Source organism: Rutidosis leptorrhynchoides, chromosome 1, assembly GCF_046630445.1.
Source record: "Rutidosis leptorrhynchoides isolate AG116_Rl617_1_P2 chromosome 1, CSIRO_AGI_Rlap_v1, whole genome shotgun sequence".
NCBI classification, from domain to species: domain Eukaryota; kingdom Viridiplantae; phylum Streptophyta; class Magnoliopsida; order Asterales; family Asteraceae; genus Rutidosis; species Rutidosis leptorrhynchoides.
The window spans coordinates 429,971,988-429,992,888 of record NC_092333.1 but is presented as its reverse complement, the minus strand read 5'-3'; the positions used below and the strand labels follow the sequence as shown (position 1 = coordinate 429,992,888).

The window sequence follows — 20,901 nt, the reverse complement described above, 5'->3', positions numbered from 1 at the left end:
CAATATCTTCGATATTTCTGAGGATATTTTCATAAATATTCTCGTCCGAAATTATATACCTCTTCATGCTTCCTGTGTATCATTATATTGGGAACATTCAATAGAAAATTTAGTACCGAAAAGCAGATTATGCGAAACTATGAAGAAAGTCGTGGACAAATCACAAAGAATAAGTTTGACTTCAAAGAATCTAAATGATTCAATGTCTGCTAAAGTCTTTAGCGAATATCTTGCTCTTTATTCTAAACCCTTGCGGACAATAGTCTCCATCATCCTCTGATCTTAGATATTCAAAGATATTATCGTATATTTCATTACAAATATCCTCCATATTTCTGGAGATATTTTTGTAACTATTCTTATCTGAAATCATTAATCTCTTCGTGCTATCAGTATTACATCATATAGAAACTGTTAGTTTCTATATTCTGTAAACTTTCGAGCTTAAAATATGAATGTTATTAAAGTAATGTTGGGAATTGATGCATGAGTTAGTATAATATAATGACACTTGATCAACGTGATTATATTACAGTAAGTCATGCTGAGTTTCTAATGGGACGTGATGATTCACAGATCATAACGTCATCATGTGCCATGTTACATAACTCTATCATTCTGCTTAACTTCTGAACATATCAAGAAAGTATATTCTTGATAGTTCTATTCTCAGTGAATCTGGTAATTTGACAAATCAAATCGTGATATTACGTTCCTTCTTATTTAGAACAGTAATAATGTTCATTTTGAAACCTATATCTGCGAATTCTGGACCATTACAAGAGATGCCAAATCGCCAGAAGAAGAAACGAAGGGACAAAGCTCTGAAATAGAAATTGGAGTATAAATCGTAGCAAATAGGAGGGAGTATTAACTGTGGATGATAATGATTATAGGAAACGGAAAGGGGGACATTGAAATATAAGGAGAGATATAAAGCCGATAACAACACATAAATTACAAACCGTGTATATCAATGTTTATCGCAACATAAAGACACGGGAGAATTAAAAGCACTATAACCCCAAGAGCAAAGTAGAAGTAAGCAGATTCCCCGGGTGGAAGTTGGAAAAGGAGAATGATTGTTACGATAGTAAGGATAAGGATAAGGATTAGAACTGGATTAAGCATTTCTACAATCCTTTGGATGTATGAACTAAGGAAGAGAGTATGAGAATGGTGAGAATAATGGAACGGAAGAGCTTAATTTATAATGGAAATATCAGACAAAGTAATCGAGGCAGATCACCGTATTTAATTATAGAGATCTTAATTTCCTTACTCGCCGAAGAATCAAATCTTTTAGATTTCGAAGATTTTCTCTAAATCCCTTGAATTCCGGAATTCAACCGAGACAATGTCAAAAGTAAAGATGAACCTATTTTTTTTTAAATTAAACCATGACTAGACAAAAGTTATGATGAAACTTGTCTTTCTCAATTTCACTCCTTTGTGATAGCTTCATTCGTACTCCTCGAATAATCGAATTATTTTTATTCATATTACTCAGTGATGATAAAACTCAAATTATCAACTTATATTCGCCATGAAAACATTTTTATTGTTAGCCATGACCACCTCACTCAAATTTCGGGACGAAATTTCTTTAACGGGTAGGTTCTGTGATGACCCGGGAATTTCCGACCAAATCTAAACTTAATCTTATATGATTTCAATACGATAAGCAAAGTCTATTAAACTGAGTCTCATAATGTTTGAACTATTTCCATGAATGCATTTGACTATTCCCGACAATTCACGAACAATTGTTTGTAAATAACTAAATGTATATAAATGTGTATATGTATATGTATATATATATAAACAAAAGTATATATATTAATTTGAATTAGTATAATAGCAATTAATTAATTGAATTAAATAGATAGTGTAATGTACAAAGTAAATAAGATGTTATTAAATAAATAAATGAATATATATATATATATATATATATATATATATATATATATATATATATATATATATATATATATATATATATATATATATATATATATATATATATATATAAGTAATATTATATATATATTGTATTATATAAAATTGATAATTAGTAAATATTCAAGATATGTTATTGTATAATATATAGTTAGAAGAGATGATTAACAAATTATAATAATACAAAAGAAGTAAGTTAGTATTAAAATAAATATGATACAACTGCAAAAGTAAATATAAGTTAGACTATAATTATTAGTATTATTATTAATGTATTTATATTTAATAATTATTAATATTATCAATCGATATAAAAACAGATTTATAATGTGAAATCTGTTAGAAGCCTCCATCCAACTTTAAGCGAATTTTATTCTTGTCTGGAATCTTGTACATATCGAAATCAACACCTTAGATACAACCAAAGTGTCTTAATCAGTATTATTATTATTATTTGTTATTAAATATTATTATTATTAAGAATTATTATTATTATAAATAATTATCATTATTAATATTTTAGTTATTAGAAAATGATACAATCCATTTTTTTAGCATCTATAAAATGTTATTATTATTATTATTATTATTATTATTATTATTATTATTATTATTATTATCATTATTATTATTATTATTATTATTATTATTATTATTATTATTATTATTATTATTATTATTATTATTATTATTATTATTATTATTATTATTATTATTATTATTATTATTATTATTATTATTATTAGTGTTTCTATTTTTATTAAATAATATTATTATTATTAATTAGTATTATTATTATTAATAGGTTTATTAATTATTAATATTGATTATTTATATTATATAAATTAGATTAAACGCGTGTGTATATAAATCACTATCAGTGTTTGTCTTTTTTATTATTATTATTATTATTATTATTTTTTTGTTTTGTCTCTGTGTTCTTTATACCCGTGATACTAGAGACACCTCAACCCTACATATACTCATTCGATCACCTATCCTTTATTGATTAAAACCAGTCGATATTTTTCATCATCAAAAATCAAATACCGCTATTTTTTTTCCAGACGACCGAGGTAATTTTATTTTTATTTTTCTGTCGCATAATTTTTTTTGCTCTTAATTCGAAATCGAATCCCATTTGAAAATCTAGAAATGTCATGTTGTTAGGAATGGATTATGTAAACTACCAGTAAAGTTTTAAAATCCAATTTTTCGTATTGAGTTCTAATTCGCAAGTCAAAGTTTCGAAATAAAAAGTCAACCCATTTGTTCTTCGTGAAATTTGAAGTTGTTTGGATGTTTCAGAACCAATTGAGGATTTGGAACGTTTCTAATGATGATTTTTAACTTATTTCATGTTATAAATATTATGTAAAACGTCCTCGAAATCGAAAGTCAATTTTTTTTTTCAAGTCGACGAGCAGCAGTTTATTTATTTATTTATTTATTTATTTTTTTTGCTTTTCTTTTCAAACCAATTAATCACAACTAAGTGTTTATATGAGGGATATTAAGTGTTAAACCGATTATGTAAATCACGATTAAGTTTTGGTTGAGTTGGATTTGTGTGGGAATTAATGATGATGAAGAAGAAGAACACTAAAATACCTGAGTTAAATATATATAAGGGTACTATTAAATCAGAAAAGCATATCAGAGCAGATGGTTAGGCTGCTGTATTGGTGAGCGGGAGGTCAATGGTTCGAGTCCGGTTCAGTGTATTCTTTTTATAAAAACTATTAAAAAGGGTATACTTCCTAAATTTAACTCTTTATAATTATTATTATTGTCATTATTATTATTGTAGTATTGTTATTATGATTATTATTGTTGTTTTTATAATTATTATTAATGTTATTATTATCATTAAGAATTAGAACTATTATTATTATTATTATTATTAAGTATTATGAATATTAGCTATTAATATTATTGTTGCTAAAATAAGTATTATGATAAAAATTCTCAATTATTACAAATATAAATACAAGTATGAAAATTATTATTATCACTAGATATTTGTATTATTATTATGATTAGGATTATTATTATTATTATTACGAAAATATTACAAGTTACCATTATTCTCATTAATATTAGTATTGGTATCACTTTTGTAATTAATAGTATTATTATTATTATTATTATTATTATTATTATTATTATTATTATTATTATTATTATTATTATTATTATTATTATTATTATTATTATTATTATTATTATTATTATTATTATTATTAAGCAAAAGTATCATTTTTAACAATATCGTTATTATTACTAGCATTTTAAAAAGATACTATTATTATCAGTAAATCATTAATATCGCAACTATTATTTTTTTTATAAAAGGTAAATATTTTATACATAAAATATACTTTTTACATATACTAAAAGTACAATAATATTTCATATACAATTTATCAAACATATTAATAATATTTATATAAATACCTACATACAACCAACTAATGATTTTAAACATAATACTGATCATACAAAATATATAGATATATTGATACAACTAAATATATAAATATTAATCATTTTAAATATATATACAAAATAAATATATATAACATATACTGTAAGATATAATATAAGTTAATGTTTTAATGGATTTTAGAATCAATTCTGTATAACTAAAATATATAAATAACAAATACTAATAAATGAAATTATGTGATTCCATTATATATTTTAATAATTATACAAATGATATAGGTTCGTGAATCCGAGGCCAACCCTGCATTGTTCAATATTGTCATATGTATTTTTACTACAAAATACATTAGGTGAGTTTCATTAATCCCTTTTTAAATGCTTTCGCAATATATATATTTTGGGACTGAGAATACATGCGCTGCTTTTATAACTGTTTGACGAAATAGAAACAAGTACTTAAAAACTACATTCTATGGTTGGATTATCTAATCGAATATGCCCTTTTTATTAAGTCTGGTAATCTAAGAATTAGGGAACAGACACCCTAATTGACGCGAACTCTAAAGATAGATCTATCGGGCCCAACAAGCCCCATCCAAAGTACCGGATGCTTTAGTACTTCGAAATTAATATCATGTCCGAAGGAGGATCCTGGAATGATGGGGATATTCTTATATGTATATTGTGAATGTCGGTTACCAGGTGTTCAATCCATATGAATGATATTTTTGTCTCTATGCATGGGACGTATGTTTATGAGAAATGGAAATATGAAATCTTGTGGTCTATTAAAATTATGAAATGATTATTTATGTTAAACTAATGAACTCACCAACCTTTTGGTTGACACTTGAAAGCTTGTTTATTCTCAGGTATGAAAGAAATCTTCCGCTGTGCATTTGCTCATTTTAAGGATATTACTTGGAGTCATTCATGACATATTTCAAAAGACATTGCATTCGAGTCGTCGCATTCATCAAGATTATTATTAAGTTAATTATAGTTAGATATATTATGAAATGGTATGCATGCCGTCAACTTTCAATGTAATGAAAGATTGTCTTTTCAAAAACGAATGCAATGTTTGTAAAATGTATCATATAGAGGTCAAGTACCTCGCGATGTAATCAACTGTTGTGAATCGTTTATAATCGATATGGACTTTGTCCGGATGGATTAGGACGGGTCCTTTCATCATGTGGTAGTGTTTTGTCTCTCTTGGTGACAGGTCAGGAGTTCAGATCCCGTGAGGTGCAACATTGCACACAAACTTGCTCCTTTACCCTTGAATTCCACCCAAGAGTGCCTTCCGCACATCGCATTGCGGGGGCAGTAGGGGAGGGGAGTTTTACCGCCCATGCTCTCGGATTGGACCAGGTTTCCTCAAGGGAAGTAGTTGGGGGCGGGTTATGGAACTGTGGGGGATGAACGCGTGGGTGGTTAAGTCCCTCCTGGGCGATCCCGTACTGCAGTCCAAAAAAAGAAGGAGGTATACCGATACTCGAATGATAAGAGTTATTATACGCAAATTCAATCAATGGTAAATAAGAATCCCATGATCCAGCGTATTCTAATACAATTGCTCGTCGCATATCCTCTAAGGTCTGAATCGTTCGCTCACTTTGACCATCTATCTGAGGATGATACGTTGTACTGAGATTCACAGGGTACCCAAATTTTGATGTAAACTCTACCAGAAATTAGACAAAAATCGTGAATCTCTGTGTGACATGATAGATAACGGAATATCGTGACGTGCTACTATCTCATTTACATATAACTAAGCTAACTTTGACAATGACGTTGTTTCACTGACAACTATAAAATGCGCATTTTTCATTAACCGATTCATAATCACCTAGATCATGTCATGTCCTTTCTGGGTTTGGGGTAATTTGGTTACAAAATACATTGTTATCTATTCCCATTTTCGTTCTGGAATTTCTAGCTGACGTAACGATTCGTAAGGTTTTTGGTGTTCTGCTCTCCTTTTGCACAAATATGGCATTTTTTCACTAAATGTGCAACATATGTTTTCATTGTCGGCCACCAATACATAGATTTCAGATCATGGTACATCTTTGTACTACCTGGATGAATAGTCAATCTTGATTTATGAGCCTTAGTCAGGATTAAATCCCTCAAGCCTCCAAGCATAGGCACCCATATTCTGTTATTATAAGCCTTAAGATAAGTTCAAATTCAACATGTTCATCCCTCAAAGATTTGAGTTAAACCACTTTCAAAAGGTCAATCAAATCCGATGTTATCTCTAAACGTATAAATTTAACATTGTCTGATGACTTCTTACGACTTAGCGCGTTTGCAACCACATTGGTCTTACCCGGATGGTATTTAAATTCACAGTCGTAATCTTTTATTAACTCTTGTCATCGTATCTGATGCATATTAAGCTCCTTCTGAGAGATATACTGTAAAATTTTATGATCTGTACATATAACGCAATGTGTCCCATACAAATATTTTCTCCATAATTTCAAAGCAAACACAACCGCAACCAATTCTAAATCATGTACTCGACAATTCCTCTCATGAATTTTAAACTGTCATGAGGCATAGGTAATAACCCTATTTCTCTGCATCAATACATAACCCAAACTGGGTAATGAAGCATCACTATAAACCATGAAGTCATCTGACCCTTCTGGTAACGCTATTACTGGATTCTGACATAATAACTGTATTTTTTTTGTCTAAAATTCCTTTCTATATTCATCATTCCATCGAAAGGCTATATTTTTCTGAGTCAATTTAGTCAATGGACTTGTGATTTTTGAGAAATCTTTAACAAACCTGCGATAATAACCGGTTAACCCCAGAAAACTCTTAGTTTTTGTAGGTTTCTTTGGCGAATTCCAATTCATTATCGCTTCAATTTTGTATGGATCCACTTTAATATCCCTGGCACATATGATGTGACCCAAAACTTCTCGTAACCAAAATTTATACATGGAAAACTTGGCATACAATTTCTCATATCTCAACAATTGCAAAACCTGTCGTAGATGCATCACATGATCGGATTCTATTTTTGAGTATACCAAAATGTCGTCCATGAATACAATTACAAACTTCTCAAGAAACCGACAACACACCCAATTTATCAAATCCATGAAAATAGCTGGAACATTAGTTAACCCAAACGGCATAACTCATAATGCAAATATCTAGTTCAAAAACTATCTTAGGAATATCTGATTCGGCATTGGTGGTATCCTAAACGTAAATGTATTTTCTAGAAATACGAAGCTCCCTGTAGTTGATCAAATAGATCATCTATTCTCAGTTCACTGTAATCGATACACATGCGGAGCATTCCACATTTCTTTTTAATAACTAATAGTGGAGCACCCTATGGCGATGAGCTAGGAAGAATAAACCCACAATCTAATAATTCCTGAATCTAAGACACTGTCTCATGGATTTCTGATGGAGATAATCAGTACAGAGCTTTTACAACTAGGGTAGTTCCCTGAACCAGTTCTATTTTATATTCAACTTCTCTTACCGGTGGTAAATCAGGAAATTCTTCAGGGAATATCTCTGGAAATTCAGAAACCACAGGAATATCGGCAATTGTTTTCTTGTCTTTATTAGCATCGATCACATATGAATAACGATTCACAACCCTTGGCTAAATATTTCTTTGCTTTCATCATTAAAATCAACGGACAACCAAACCCGCTCTTTCCCCTCGGGCCACCGCACGATTACCATTGGTCAAAGGAAAGGCAATAATCTTTTTATGGTACTTAATGCTAGCCCTATGGAGGCTTAGCCAGTCCATTCCTAATACTACATCGAAGCTAGTAATAGCTAACAATAAGCATGTCATAGAGAATAGACTTCTGTCAATCTTTATAGTAGCTTCAGAGATAGATGTTGTGACTAGAACAGTCTTACCATCAGCTACTTCTACTCTTAAAAGATCAAGCAACATAGTAGTTGATAATATCAACTTATCACAGAAGTTTAGTGACATAAAGGACTTATTAACACCGGAATCAAACAATACACGAGCATTTATTGAGTTGATTAAGAACATACCAATGACCACATCGTCGATTGCAGTAGTTGCATTAACCGACATCTGGAAAGCTCTGGCCTCTACTGCTAGAAGGTTCTTCCTTTTCTATTCACTGGAAGCAGTAGACACACCGGCTCACACAGTCCTAGCACCTCACCCTGCCCCACAACTTACACTTCTTGAAGGACACTGAGATGACTGCTGACCTTTCTGATGACAGGTCCAACAAAAATTTTCAGTAAATGAACAAGCTTGTGATTCATGACCTACTGCACCACATATCAAACATCTTCTTGTTGCTTCTGAACATTTCCCACTGTGATAAGACTTACAATCCCAACACCATTCTTTCTTACCAGAACTAACCGTACTTTTTCTGGTCTTAACTTTCTGATGTCTTCTAAATGATTTCTTGGATCTTGCACTAGGTTGACTGGTATCTTGACTAGACTGCTGAACAACATTTCCCAATGGTCTACTTCTTGCAGCCTTCAAATTACCCTCTACGATCTTAGCCATTTTAAATGCTTGTGGTAGAAAAGTCGCCATCCTTACCATAGTTATGTACTCCGGAAGTATCATATACAAAATGTTGAATTTTATACATTTCATCCGGAAACCGTTGTTGAACAAATCTAAGCTTATCCATAAACTGTTGAATCAACTCATCGATGGTCATCTGTTCAGTCATCCTCATTTCCATAAATTCTATTTTAATCTGATTAATTTCATATGCTGAGCAATATTGTTCGGAAATGTTTTACAGAAAATTGCTCCCAAGTAATCTTATTCACTTGCTCTTTAGGAATGCTAGATATAAGCGAATTCCACCATACCGTGGCTTAGTTTTTCAACAACTGACTTGCATCAATGATTTGTGTTGGTCCCTTGATAAACAACAGGAGTATTGTAGGGGGGTGAATACAATTCTTTTAATTAACTTAACAGTTAAGACACAGTTTAGTATTCAAGCAAGTAAATTAAATAGAGTCAAAGGTAATTTTTCAATGGTTTATTATTTATTCATTAAATCACAAAGAATTACAACTATCCTCGGCGGAATGATAGTTGGTTGATACATATTTACCTAAGTATAGCCACAGAGGGTGTTCTAAGCTATTATACGTTTTGGACTCTAAATAAACAAACCCACATAACTAGTTGTTACAACAGTGGATACATCAATTTATAGTAGTCCTATTGTCTGTGTAATTGTTCTATTGTCCACTGGTAAATAGGATGTCTGTACTTGTGGAGACAACTATATCAGAGAGCGTGCTCTCCTCTTTCCTCTTTAGTAGCTATTTGCAGGAATGCCACAATTCGGTTTGGCAGCACTATTTGATTAAACAAATAGAATGTTGTGTTCCCTTGGCGTTGACATAGGATAACACATGTCTGTACATGCGTTAAACTTCTGCATTCCCACGTGGTCTTGTAAGGTCATTTGTCAGCCGCCGACGCGTATCCTTTTCTATTCAACTTTGTCTTTGACTTCTGTTAAATAGTACAATTGATGTAGACCACTCAGGAAACTACTATGCTTATAATGGAGCATAGTTGTCTTGTGTAGTAAGCTGCATTCCAGTTATGCTGGTTCTTCATTGCTGAGTCACTTGATATTCTTGAACTGCTGGGTACACATCCTGTGCTAATTGAAGAATACTGTCTACCTTGTGCTGGTAGACTTTGCAGCATACTAAACACTTGACACAGCGAAATCTGCTGTCTATACATAAACAAACTTGTGCTGGCTACACATAACATATTAGTGCAAATAAATTCTGTTTTGTCATAATTAAATCCTTAATTATTTTGGGGACTCAACAATCTCCCTCTATTTGACGATGACAAAACCTATGACATAAAGAGAAAACACTAAAGCCAGCACTAAGGAACCTAATGAAAAATAGGCAGTAAATTTGTCCCTTTTTTGTTTGTTTTGGGATCTTTTGCTGAGTTATCTATATCTTATAAATTGATATGATTTTGAAGATAGACTCATTTCATGTTCATTACAGCAGAGTATATACAGACATTTACAAAATAGTATAATGAAAGATGAAATAATAAAAGATACAATTAATTACAAGAAGGCTATCTATCTTTATCTTTATCTTTATCTTTATCTTGTTTATCACCAGATAGCTCTTCTTCCTTTACTTTAAGAGCTGCCCAGGCTTCAAGGAATAGGTAAGGTAGCTCAGCAGGGTTATACACTAGAATTTGAGGGGGTAGAATGATGTGATCTATCCTTTATAGACCTGCACCAATAGACTTCTTCCTTTTAGGCTTTTGAGAGAGAACTTCTTCTACATTCACTACTGGTGCATTCCCATACTTTACTGCTTTGTTAAAGGGCTCTTGAAGTTCAGGTTTCAGTGTATCTTTAATACCACTTTTACCTTTACCAATAAACAACTGCAGTATCTCCATCCATTTACTGAATCCTAAGGATCTTAGATCAGTGTAATCTACCCTCTCATGAACATCATTTTCCCTGCTGACACTGAACGCCCTTTTCGTGCCTTTGTGCACCTTGATGATCTTGCTAGGATTCGATCTTCTGTTCATTACATCACCATACTTGCTCCTATAGTAATGATCAGATAGCTCTATTATTCATTCAGTTTCTATAGGAGCTACAGTAGGTGCTTTCTCAGCTGATTCCTGTTCTTCAAGTGCCTTATCCTGAGCTTTGACAATGGCTTTTGCTAACTTTAAAGATTCAGTTTCTTGTTGTCTGTCATCAACCAATTTGTCTTCTTCTTCCTTAAGCCTCAGCCTCTCAGCATATTCAGCATCATTCCTTATTTGCTGTTCAAGCTGAACCCTTGTAATATACTCTTTAATCGTCATGTTCAGGGATTTTGCTGTAGCAATCAACTGTCTGCCTTCATCAGTAGTCATGGCATCACAGTATTGCTTTAAGTCCATATCCAGCTGCAGAGCCTCATAAAAGAGAGTTTTGTCTTTATCATTATGTAGCCTTTGACCACTGTTATATAGATATACACCAACTTCAATGTTGAATTCCAAGGCATTGATGTAAAATTGCTGATCAAGTGGATGGTACAGCAATCTGATTTGGCGTATCCTTTCAGGTATAGTTGCTGCTCTTTGTTCAAGCAGTTCCGGAACAGTAATCTCCAGCCTGTAAGCCTCTATTTCGTCTGGATTCATCTTTCTTAAGTCTGGCTCACCTTGTGCAGCTGAATCATCTTCCCAAGTAGTGTGTTTATCATTACATTTTGGGGAAGATGGAGGATATTTAAAGAATTATTCTGCTGTGCCAGAAGGACCCACATGTTCAAAATCAGGTTCTTCCCGTATCCTATCAAAATAAGCAAGGGTCCAGGAAGGAATTGATGATTGAATGAAGATTGAACTCCCCCTGCCCCAGACTGTGAAACTAGCAGCATCAACAGAATCAGTATCCTGGTTAGCACCCAGCTCATCCACCTTTGCTGGGTCTTTAACACTTGTTACACCCAGTAGCACACTTCTGGCTGGGTCTTCATTCACATCACTCCTTGATGTGTCTTCAGTACCAGCTGACTGATTAGTATTAGCTGGCACAACTGCCACAGTATCTTCACCAGTTGCCTCAAATAAGGACTCTTTCCTTAGGGGCTGATTATCCCTAGGAGTAGATTTTACCCTTTGTTTATCGATTGGCTTGGGTTCAGATGGTGGTTCTTGTGTTGATACTGGTTCTTGTGGAGGCATATAGGGAGTAATATCAAGATATTCCCCCTCAATAACATCATCATCAAGGTTGATGACTTCTGCTGGCTGTTGTGGTAAAGCTGGATGAGCAGAAGATGCTGGTCGAGAGGATTGGCTGGTTTCTAACATAGCGTCCAGGCATTTCATGAATACATCAGCTCTAACTCCTCCTAAGTCAGCAGATTGCAAATAATCTTGCATCTCTTCAGGTGTCATTCTTTTAATCATGTCTGCTCGCTCAGCATACAGCTTTGCCTTCTTTTTATCATATTTCACCATGAGCTTAGCATTTCATTTTTGAGCATCTCTCTTGTATTTGTTTATGCTGAGCGGTTCATCATGAATTTCCATATTTTTAGGGTCTAGGCTTCTTCTATGCTCAATTCTGTGTCTTTTGCGAGCAACATAGGCCTCCCATTTTGTATTAAAGCATCGTTCAGTTCCTGTTGTCTCTTCTGATCCCTCTCCAATTTCCTTTTCATTTTTATTTCGATCGTTTGAGAGACAACAAAAGATTCAGCAACAGCCAGTTCAGAAACATCACTGGGCTTACTGCCAGAACCAATATCATCCACAGATGTGGCATACAAACTGGGTTGAGATTTACCCGCAGTCTTGACACCTGCTTCAGTATGAGCATTGCTGGGCATAGTGCCAGTACCTTGATCAGCACCATCACCACCATCATCACCATCTCTCCTTTGCTGCTTTGGAGCTTTTTCATGCTCATGCTCCCACTCAGTTTGTTTTCTCTTTTTGTGCTTCTTAGATTTCTTTTCCCCCTTTTTATCATCAGCAGGAGCAGAAGGATGGTCTAGGGAAACATGTGCATCAAGGTCACTGATATTGCTCAATAACATCATATATATCTATCGCAATATCGTGTAAAATGCTCTAGAATCGAGGATAATGAAGACGTTTCTACAAGTGATAATCCAAGATGCGCAAATTTGTATCGGAAGAGTGATTTACAAAGAGTTTTGATGATTTATGACATTGGTTGATCCCGATACGACTTAAGGTCTATTTAGTGCTCTAAAATGGTAAAACAAAGCTTCCAAGGTGTTAGGCTTCGTCCAAATAAAAGAGGATTGAAAAGAATGCGAAACAGTGGATTTCAGCGTATCTGGACGCCGTCCTGGGTTATAGGACGCCGTCCAGCCTTTTGAAACAGGACGCCGTCCTGGATTTATAGGACGCCGTCTAGATCTTAAGGACGGGACGCCGTCCAGCCTTTTTGGACGCCGTCCCGTAGTAGGTTTCAGCCGACTTTTGTGCTTTTTACCAACTTTCTCCACTTTAAAACTACTGTTTTGAGGGACTGTTTCATAGCTTACGAACCAGAGAGTACAGAGACGATTTCTAGGAGCAAAATTGGAGAACTCCAAGCTCTTGGAAGAGGCTCAACATCAAGACATCAAAGATCAAAACCTTCATCATCCAAGAACTCCTTGTTCTTGTAGGTTATTCCTTGTTCTAAAACAATGATTTTAGTTGTTAATCTGATTGCTATGTTGTCTGTTACCATGATTGCTGGCTAGTTTCTATAATGTTTGTCTAGATTAATAACCAAGGTATTGGATGTAATCTTATTGATTGAATGTATTATGTGTGATAGATTAAAGCTTGAATTAAGAACCATGCTTATTGCTGTTAAAATCATTTGTATCTAGTTAATTGATATGTTGTTGATAAAGAGAACTCTTGTTGATGTATCATATTGATTTACAATCAACTTGTCTTAGATTGATTGTTTACTAAACCGGACCAAGGGGGTAAACTAGATTAAAATGGTTAAACAAAATAGGAATGAATTGTGTAGAGCGAACGCAAAGACAATTGTTATTCAAGTCTTTGATCTAGCTAATCAACTAGTCACAAACGAAAAGGTCTAAGTAATAGGAAACCCTCACTTAATAATTCTAGTTTGAATACTCGCTAAAGAGAACTCTTGACGGGTCGATTTAGGTGATTAGCATGCTTTTAATAGTTATTTGATTACAAATACAAGAACCATAGTGAAAAGGGAACCCTTGATCTTGTGATTGTGTTTGCGTGTTTATTCAAGAGAACTCTTAGTAAACCTATTAGATAACTTACAAACATAATTATTCAATCAGACCTTAATATCAAAACTTACATCCAATACCGAGGGTAAAATATCTAGATGAACATTTCATCTCTTTGATTTAAATGAAAACTATCTTACTTGCTTTCTTTGCATTTGTTTTCATCTTATAAATTTAAAAGACCAAAAATATTGTTTTTACATTTAACCTTCTCTGATTTGGCTAAATCGGTAAATGGCCACCAAAACATAAAACTTGTACCTTTAAGTTTCATTTACTTAGTTAATCATAATATAGTTTCTAATTCTAGTTTGGCTAATACAACTGTCCTTGGAACGATACACGGAACTAAACCAGTTACTATACTACTACACGATCGGGTACACTGCCCGTTAGTGTGTAGAAATCTTTAATCGGTATTTTTCCATATTATTTTATGCGACAATTTATACGACACTTCTCGCACATCAAGTTTTTGGCGCCGCTGCCGGGGACGGTTTTGTGTCAAAATAGAATTATTAACTAATTTGTGATTAAGTAGTTTCTTAATTATTTTTAAATTATTAATAGTCTTTGATTTTTAAACTTATAGAATCGGTATGTTTAATAATTTTTGTTAGTTGTGTGATTGACAGTTTATAGGTCGCATATGCCACATACCCGAAGTTCAGAATCTCCATCACTTACACCGTTTACAGAACCTGATAGAAAGCTTGGTAGGATTTCAAAAGAAGTACTTGAAATTTTTGAATCTTCATCAAAGCAAGAAACCTTTGATTCAGAATCAAGTATGACCAAGCCTCGATATTCAGACTTTGGCAAACCCGTTCAACCCCCAAATTTTGAAATGGAAGGAGAAAGACCGTTGGTACCACGACAATCAATGGCAGCAAAGATGAAAGCAACTCAGACCGGACAAGGTAGTGCTATTAATCCACCTACTGGTGAGGTAACTTTTGAAATTAAAGGACCTATTCTTCAAATGATTAATAACAGGTGTCAATTTGGTGGTGGTCCGAATGAAGATGCAAACGAACATATTCGTCTCTTTCAAGAGATATGTCTTCTTTTTAAACTTAAACCAGAAACTGACCATGCCATATTATTAAGACTTTTCCCTTGGACACTCCAAGGGGAAGCACGAAGTTGGTTAGATTCATTGGCCGAGGCTACGATAGAAACGTGGGATGGTATGTTGAAAAAATTTCTTAAGAAATACTTTCCAGCATCCAAGTCAGCGAGACTCCAACACGAAATTACTCAATTCTGTCAAAAGCCGATGGAAACCCTGTACGAAGCATGGAGTCGATTTTCCAAAATGCTAAGAGGTTGTCCAAACCATGGTTTAGATACCTTTCAAAAGGTCCAAATCTTTTACAAAGGTTGTGATGTAGCAACCCGAATTTCAATTGACCAAGCGGCCGGTGGTTCTCTTATGGACAACACTGAGCAAGAGGCTTATGAAATAATCGAGAAGCTAGCCGATTATTCTCATGAGTGGCATCAAGAACGCCCAATTACTCGTAATGTTCAAGTCCAAAGCGCCGGCACCTATGATGACCTTAGTTCCCTAAGTGTTAAAATAGACGGTGTTGCTCGAACCATGGATAAAATCACCAAGGAAATTCATAGTATGAAAGTAGGTTGTGAATACTGTGGTGGTCTTCATTTAGGAAAAGATTGTGATGCCTGTTTAACAATGGCTCAAAAAGAAGAAGTGGCTTTCATAAGCCAAAGAAATAACAATCAATTTCAAGGAAGAGCCCAATTTAACCGGAACTTTAACAACCCCTACAACCCTCAAGGTCAAAATTCCAATTACCAACAAGGGTCAAGTAGTGGGTTCCAACAACAAACTCCGGGTTTTTATCAAAAACCCCAACAGGAAGAAAAAAGTCAAATTTGGAGAGTATGTTGGAAAAGTTGATTTCATCACAAACTCAGCTTGTCACAAATATAAACCAAACCAACGAGAAAAACGAACACCAGTTTCGAAATCAAAAAGCCTCAATTCAGAATTTGGAGAAACAAATGAGTGGTTTAGCTAATTTACTTAGTGAGAGAAAACCAGGTAGTTTACCGGGCAATACAAATAAGAACCCTCGAAATGAGCACGCCAATGTTATCACCACACAGAGTGGTTTAGCATACGATGCTCCAAAAATGCTCGAAAATTCTGATTTTAGTGTTCCATTGAACCGAAATGATGAACCGGTTAAGGAGCCAGAAAAAGTGGTTGAAAAGGAAGAACGGGAAAAACCCGTAGTGAAACCATATCAACCACCGCTCCCATACCCAAGAAAACAACAACAAGAAAGGCTAGAGGCCGAAAGGTCAAAATTCCTAGATATGTTTAAACAAATTAACATAAATATGCCTTTCATTGATGTAATCTCAGGTATGCCCAAGTATGCTAAGTTCTTAAAAGACTTACTTACTAATCGGAAGAAAATGGAGGAACTTTCATCCGTCACCATGAATGCTAATTGTTCAGTAATTTTGATGAACAAAATACCAAAGAAATTAGCAGATCCTGGAAATTTTACCATACCATGTCTCCTGGGAGATTTGGAATGCATTAAAGCATTAGCGGATTTAGGGGCTAGCATAAATTTAATGCCTTATTCATTATATGTTAAGCTAAACCCCGGGGTACTAAAACCAACCCGAATGGCAATTCAACTAGCGGACCGCTATGTTAAATTCCCTCATGGAATTTTAGAGAATATGTTGGTAAAAGTAGGTACCCTAGTATTTCCGGCTGACTTTGTAATTTTGGACATGGAAGAGGACACACGTGTGCCTCTTATATTAGGTCGACCTTTCCTAAATACCGCTAGAGCTATGATAGATGTTCATGGGCAGAAATTGACCCTTAGTATTGAGGATATGAAGGTTACCTTTTCCGTTGACCATGCCCTACAATACCCCGAGTCTACTGATGATCAATGTTATTATGTGCAAACCATAGACACATATTCGGAGTTGTTGCAGGAATTTCCAGAATTGCAAGGTGCGGGAGAATGCATTTTTGCGGAAGGTGATGAAGAGAATATGTTGGAAGAAGTGGAGATGTTGACCACCTTGATGGCTAACGGTTATGAGCCAAATGATAAAGAATACAGAAAGTTGGATTTAGGAAATGAGTACCGATGTAAAACATCGATTGAAGAACCTCCCGTTTTAGAACTCAAGCCACTTCCAAAACACTTGGAATATGCTTACATACAAGAAGGTTCTACTCTCCCGGTTATCATTTCATCCGAACTCTCTGTAAGTGAGAAGTCTAAACTTGTTTCCATGTTAAAAGCCCATAAAACGGCTCTAGCATGGAAAATTCATGACATCAAGGGTATAAGTCCCTCTTATTGTACGCATAAGATATTAATGGAAGATAACTATAAGCCATGTGTACAAAGACAAAGGCGACTCAACCCTAATATGCAAGAAGTTGTTAAAAAGGAGATTGTCAAACTCCTAGATTCAGGTCTCATTTATCCAATTTCGGATAGCCCTTGGGTGAGTCCGGTCCAATGCGTGCCCAAAAAGGGTGGCATGACCGTTGTCACAAATGAAGACGACCAATTAATTTCTACCAGGACTATCACGGGTTGGAGGGTATGTATTGATTACAGAAAATTAAATGATGCTACCCGAAAAGACCATTTTCCTCTTCCTTACATTGATAAAATGTTGGAAATGTTGGCAGGAAAGAACTTTTATTGTTTTCTTGACGGTTTCTCGGGATATTTCCAAATCCCTATAGCACCAGAGGACCAAGAGAAAACGACCTTTACATGCCCTTATGGTACTTTCTCCTATCGACGTATGCCCTTTGGCTTATGCAATGCTCCTGCTACCTTTCAAAGGTGTATGGTAGCTATTTTTCATGATATGATTGAAGACTTTATGGAAGTATTCATGGATGACTTTTCAGTCTTCGGTGATTCTTTTGACTCATGTCTTCATAATCTTGAGCGTATGTTGATTAGGTGTGAAGAATCAAATCTTGTGCTAAACTGGGAAAAATGCCATTTTATTGTAAAAGAGGGCATTGTATTGGGTCATAAAATTTCTTGTGCAGGTCTGGAGGTGGATAGAGCTAAAGTGGAAGTCATAGCCAAATTACCACCACCGTCAAATGTAAAAGGCGTAAGAAGTTTTCTGGGGCACGCCGGTTTTTACCGGCGGTTCATTAAAGATTTTTCCAAAATTGCAACCCCTATGAACAAACTTCTTGAGAAAGATGCTCCATTTGTCTTTACGGACGAGTGTCTTACCGCCTTTAACCTACTTAAAGCAAAGCTCACACAATCACCCATTCTCATATCACCGAATTGGTCAATACCATTCGAACTTATGTGTGACGCTAGTGACTTCGCTATTGGTGCCGTCTTGGGGCAAAGAATTGAAAAAAATTTCAAGCCCATTTATTATGCTAGCAAGACATTGCAAGGAGCCCAACTTAATTACACTACCACCGAGAAGGAACTCCTGGCAATCGTCTTTTCGTTTGATAAATACCGATCCTATTTGGTACTAGCAAAGACGGTTGTCTATACAGACCACTCGGCATTAAAGTACTTGCTTGCTAAGCAAGATGCTAAACCCCGGTTAATACGTTGGGTCTTGCTTTTGCAAGAATTCGACATCGATATTAAAGACAAAAAGGGGGTCGAAAACCTAGCTGCCGATCACCTTTCTCGACTTGAGAACCCGAATCTTGGGGTTCTCCATGAGACTGTTATCCAAGATAACTTTCCAGACGAAAATCTCATGAAGATTGAGAAAATTGATGATCCATGGTTTGTAGACATAGCCAACTATCTTGCGGGTGGATTCCTAGAAACCGGTTGGTCACATCAGAAAAGAAAGAAATTATTTAGTGACCTAAAATACTATTTTTGGGAAGACCCTTATCTATTTAGGCGATGTGCTGATGGAATTATTCGTCAGTGTGTTTCGGGGAAAGAATGCACCGAAATTCTGCTTGACTGTCACCTTGGTCCAACAGGTGGGCACTTTGGTCCCCAAATCACGGGGAGGAAAGTTTACGAGGCCGGTTTCTATTGGCCTACAATATTCAAAGATGCCTACACTGTTTGTAAGGCTTGTGACGCGTGCCAACGGGCCGGTCAAATCACTAAACAAGATGAAATGCCTCAACAAAGCATCCAAGTATGCGAGGTGTTCGATGTTTGGGGAATTGACTTTATGGGGCCATTTCCAAAATCTCATTCTTACCTATACATACTTGTTGCCATAGATTATGTTTCCAAATGGGCGGAGGCAAAACCTCTACCAACAAATGATGGCCGAGTTGTGGTAAACTTTTTGATGGAACTTTTCTCTAGGTTTGGCACGCCAAAAGCTCTTATAAGTGACCGGGGCACCCACTTTTTCAATAAGCAATTGGAAAAGGTGTTGAAGAGATATGGAGTAATCCATAAAATTTCAACATCCTATCATCCCCAGACAAGTGGGCAAGTAGAAAACACCAACCGGTCATTAAAACGCATACTTGAAAAGACCGTTGGTGCAAATCCAAAAGAGTGGTCAATCAAGTTAAACGATGCATTGTGGGCCTTTCGCACGGCCTACAAAACACCAATTGGAACAACTCCTTTCCGTATGGTATACGGAAAAACATGCCATCTCCCATTGGAGATTGAACACAAAGCGCATTGGGCGCTAAGGGCATGCAATTTGGATTACCAAGAAGCGGGTCGGTTACGTTTGACCCAATTAAACGAATTAGACGAGTTGAGGCTCGAAGCCTATGACAACTCTCTAATTTACAAAGAAAAAACCAAACAATGGCACGACAAAAGATTGAAACATCCAAAAGAATTCATGGAAGGAGATCGTGTCCTTGTTTACAATTCCCGTTTCAAATTATCACCAGGAAAGCTTAAGTCCCGATGGACGGGACCATTTGTGGTCAGAAAGGTGTACCCTTATGGTACAATTGAAATGGTGAACTGGAAGGGTGATACTTTTAAAGTGAATGACCACCGGGTCAAACACTATGTTGATGGTCCCCTAGAAATTGAGGATGAGGTTAGCCTCAACTTCAAGAACAAAGCATAAATCAAAATGGGGACGAGTTTGGTGAACGACTCGTTAAAAAATGGTTCACAATTGTAAATAGGTTTGAAATGTGTGCACGATAAATTTTAGTTTGGTACAAAATGATTTACGTTTGGCCTTTAAACACGCGCGACTCAGAAAAACAGGTCAGTGAGTTTTAGTGCAATGGGACGCCGTCCCATTTTCATGGACGCCGTCCCCTTTTAAAGACCGGGACGCCGTCCTATTTTCCTGGACGCCGTCCCCATTTAAAAACCTGGACGCCGTCCTATTTTGCTAGACGCCGTCCCCAATTAAATTCCTGGACGCCGTCCTCTTTTGCTAGACGCCGTCCCAAGTGACTGACTCAGAAAAAAAAAAAACGTTTTAAATACCTATCCAACCCATTTCTTAACCACAAAAACACATTTTTATCCATTTCTCTCTGCCAAACACGAAACACTCTCCAAAAACCCTAATTTCTACCTCAATTTCGCGTTTTCTTCTTCAAATCCAAACTTCAAATCATGTTTTCTAGGGTATGGATACTCCATTTTTACACTTTTCTTTATCAAT

The 20,901-nt window shown here is 35.2% G+C and overlaps 1 protein-coding gene across 1 annotated transcript; it reads right to left on the bottom strand.

Annotated features, from left to right (window-relative positions):
- Nucleotides 1–7,870: 7,870 nt before the first annotated feature.
- LOC139902387 (uncharacterized) lies at nt 7,871–8,521 on the bottom strand. The gene is made up of 2 exons (XM_071885021.1): nt 8,113–8,521; nt 7,871–8,019 (listed from the first exon to the last, which is right to left on the bottom strand). Exons 1-2 carry the CDS (start codon nt 8,519–8,521, stop codon nt 7,871–7,873), a joined length of 558 nt encoding a protein of 185 aa, XP_071741122.1.
- Between the last annotated feature and the right edge of the window lie 12,380 nt (nt 8,522–20,901).